The 3,294-nt window shown below is 51.7% G+C and overlaps 1 protein-coding gene across 1 annotated transcript in view; it reads left to right on the top strand.

Moving 5' to 3' along the window:
• Positions 1-469: 469 nt before the first annotated feature.
• The window catches only part of ARNT (aryl hydrocarbon receptor nuclear translocator), a 60,252-nt gene continuing 57,427 nt past the window's right edge, over positions 470-3,294 (top strand). Inside the window, exon 1 of the mRNA XM_069727198.1 lies at positions 470-609. Within this exon, the coding sequence (XP_069583299.1) occupies positions 588-609 (22 nt within the window). The 5' untranslated portion in view covers positions 470-587. The remainder of the gene's footprint in view (positions 610-3,294) is intronic.

Genomic DNA, 3,294 nt, shown 5'->3' with positions numbered 1-3,294 from the left:
ATTGTGGGCTCGGGACTAAGGAAAAGTAGGTGTCAATTAATAAAGTAAGTTACTAAATATTTTAAAATGAAAGTTTCGCTTCCTTTTTCCATTCTTAAAAGAAAAAAAATGACATAAATGAGTTCATGACCTGCAGGACGACGTAAACTCCAGACTGAAGTGACCCTGCAGAGGTGCAGAGCCCAGAATAAGCCCATCCCAGACAGCGGTGGAAACTACAAGTCCCTTCATCCTTTGCGCTCTTTCTGCAAACCTTTGGCCAATTAGACTACGCCGTTGCCGCTAGCCAATCCGAGCGACCTATCCATCTCTTGCCCAATCGCAACATTCTTACGCAACTCTCCTTCTTGCGTCAAGAAACAACCTAACCTGCTTGCTCTCTATTTCACTTCCGGAAGGGGCGTGGTTATCTTCTACGCGACACTCATTGGACAGCTGCGCTATCAATTTTACTGTGAGGGCCAACCCTCCATCTGGCATCAGGTTGGGTTGAGCTGCATGACCCGTATTCCCGTTTAGTTGGGTGAGAAAAAATAGACGTCGTATTGTTACCGGGCAGAGGGAGGACCGAGCTGTTAGGACGGGGGATGGCAGCGGCGGCTCATGCAGGTGAGTGTCGGATGGTGTTCAGCGGTGTACCGGAGTCTGGGGAACTTTGTGACCTGCCGTCACCGTGCTGTTTGCGGTGTCCCAGCGTTATAGCACCGGGTACAGGACGGTTGTTGCGCCTGTCAGTGTCGGGCAAGGGAGCGATTACGGCGGTGTGCTGTAGTCGGGGCTTGGCACTGTACCTGTCCGCACAAAATGTCTCAGGATTTGTGTTTTTCAGCAAATTTTGGAGAATTCCTAAAAAAACGTGTTTTCTACAAAATGTCTTGAACTCTTTATCGCCCCCTTTGGGCAGAGTTCAGTTCTCTGGTAGCGGACTGGCTTTCTGCGATTTGTGGTGCTTTCCTGTCTCACCGCATGACGGATCCGCAGGCTGTTTACCAACTCCATTTAGATTTCCACCCGAATTATATGGTCAAATGATAGTACAAACCAATGATAGGGAGTAATAAAACAGAACAAAAAGGAGGGGTCAAAACAGGGAACTGACAACACAGTGTGTGCCCGCCACATACCCGGTGTGTACCCGCCACATACCCGGTGTGTACCCGCCACATACCCGGTGTGTACCCGCCACATACCCGGTGTGTACCCGCCACATACGCGGTGTGTACCCGCCACATACGCGGTGTGTACCCGCCACATACCCGGTGTGTACCCGCCACATACCCGGTGTGTACCCGCCACATACGCGGTGTGTACCCGCCACATACGCGGTGTGTACCCGCCACATACCCGGTGTGTACCCGCCACATACGCAGTGTGTACCCGCCACATACGCGGTGTGTACCCGCCACATACCCGGTGTGTACCCGCCACATACCCGGTGTGTACCCGCCACATACCCGGTGTATGCACCCCACTTCTTGATCAAATAGCCCTTAGACAGCCTGGAGGTGTGTTTGGGGTCATTGTCCTGTTGAAAAATAAATGATGGTCCAACTAAACGCAAACCAGATGGAATAGCATGCCACTGCAAGATGCTGTGGTAGCCATGCTGGTTCAGTATGCCTTCAATTTTGAATAAATCCCCAACAGTGTCACCAGCAAAGCACCCCCACACCATCACACCTCCTCCTCCATGCTTCACGGTGGGAACGAGGCATGTAGAGTCCCTCCGTTCACCTTTTCTGCGTCACACAAAGACATGGTGGTTGGAACCAAAGATCTCAAATTTGGACTCATCAGACCAAAGCACAGATTTCCACTGGTCTAATGTCCATTCCTTGTGTTCTTTAGCCCAAACAAGTCTCTTCTGCTTGTTGCCTGTCCTTAGCAGTGGTTTCCTAGCAGCTATTTTACCATAAAGGCCTGCTGCACAAAGTCTCCTCTTAACAGTTGTTGCAGAGTTTTGTCTGCTGCTAGAACTCTGTGTGGCATTGACCTGGTCTCTAATCTGAGCTGCTGTTAACCTGCGATTTCTGAGGCTCGTGACTCGGATAAACTTATCCTCAGAAGCAGAGGTGACTCTTGGTCTTCCTTTCCTGGGGCGGTCCTCATGTGAGCCAGTTTCTTTGTAGTGCTTGATGGTTTTTGCCACTGCACTTGGGGACACTTTCAAAGTTTTCCCAATTTTTCAGACTGACTGACCTTCATTTCTTAAAGTAATGATGGCCACTCGTTTTTCTTTACTTGGCTTCTTTTTTCTTGCCATGATACAAATTCTAACAGTCTATTCAGTAGGACTATCAGCTGTGTATCCACCAGACTTCTGCTCAACACAACTGATGGTCCCAACCCAATTTATAAGGCAATACCGTATTTTTCGGACTATAAGATGCACCGTACCATAAGACGCACCCCAAATTTGGGGTGAAAATTGCAGAAAAAAAGTTTTTATAAGATGGGGATCCGTCTTATTGTCCGAATTTAAGATCTCTTACCTGAGGGCAGGCAGTGGCAGAGCAGGGTCACAGGAGGCATGGTGGTGGCAGAGGTGAGGTGATGCTGAGCTGCGGTGGGCGGAACGGCGTGCACCTGAGCAGGGTCCCATCCTGCTTAGGTGGGCGACGCCATGGCTTGGTGTCCATGGGGAGGTTGCGGCAGTGCTGTGGCGGCAGCAGATGTGCGGTCACTTCCTCAGGTGGCGGCGGCCAGGGTCCCTTCCACATTTGATGTGACGCCACGGCGGTATTGAAGGAGAGCAGCAGAGCTGGGTGAGTCACAGTTTTCCCGGTGGCGGCGGCCATCTTCCTGAGGCAGATTGAGTTTTCTGCTTCCCAGGGCTTCAGGAAAATGGCCGCGGGAGGCCGCGCGTGCGCAGATGGAGATCGCGGTGGCCATTTCCCTGAAGCAGAGATCTCAATCTGCGAACTCTGCTTCAGGAAAAAGGCCACCGCGATCTCAATCTGCGCACGCGCGGCCTCCCGTGGCCATTTTCCTGAAGCCCCAGGAAGCAGAAAACTCAACCTGCGCACGCGCGGCCTCAGGAAGATGGCCGCCGCCACCGGGAAATCCGTAACTCACCCAGCTCTGCTGCTCTCCTTCAATACCGGGCCGCGGCATCGCCTCAGATGTGGAAGGGACCCTGCTCACGCAATAATGCTCACCGCGCCACATCATCCCGGCACCTCTGTCGCCGCCACAATGCCGGTTATCCTGCATTCCAACTATAAGACGCACCCCCCATTTTCCTCACAATTTTTTTGGGGAAAAAGTGCGTCTTATAGTCAGAAAAATACGGTA

Source organism: Ranitomeya imitator, chromosome 1 (genome assembly GCF_032444005.1).
Source record: "Ranitomeya imitator isolate aRanImi1 chromosome 1, aRanImi1.pri, whole genome shotgun sequence".
NCBI classification, from domain to species: Eukaryota; Metazoa; Chordata; class Amphibia; order Anura; family Dendrobatidae; genus Ranitomeya; species Ranitomeya imitator.
Note: the sequence above shows the minus strand (reverse complement) of the source record. Positions and strands in the feature narration are given on the sequence as shown.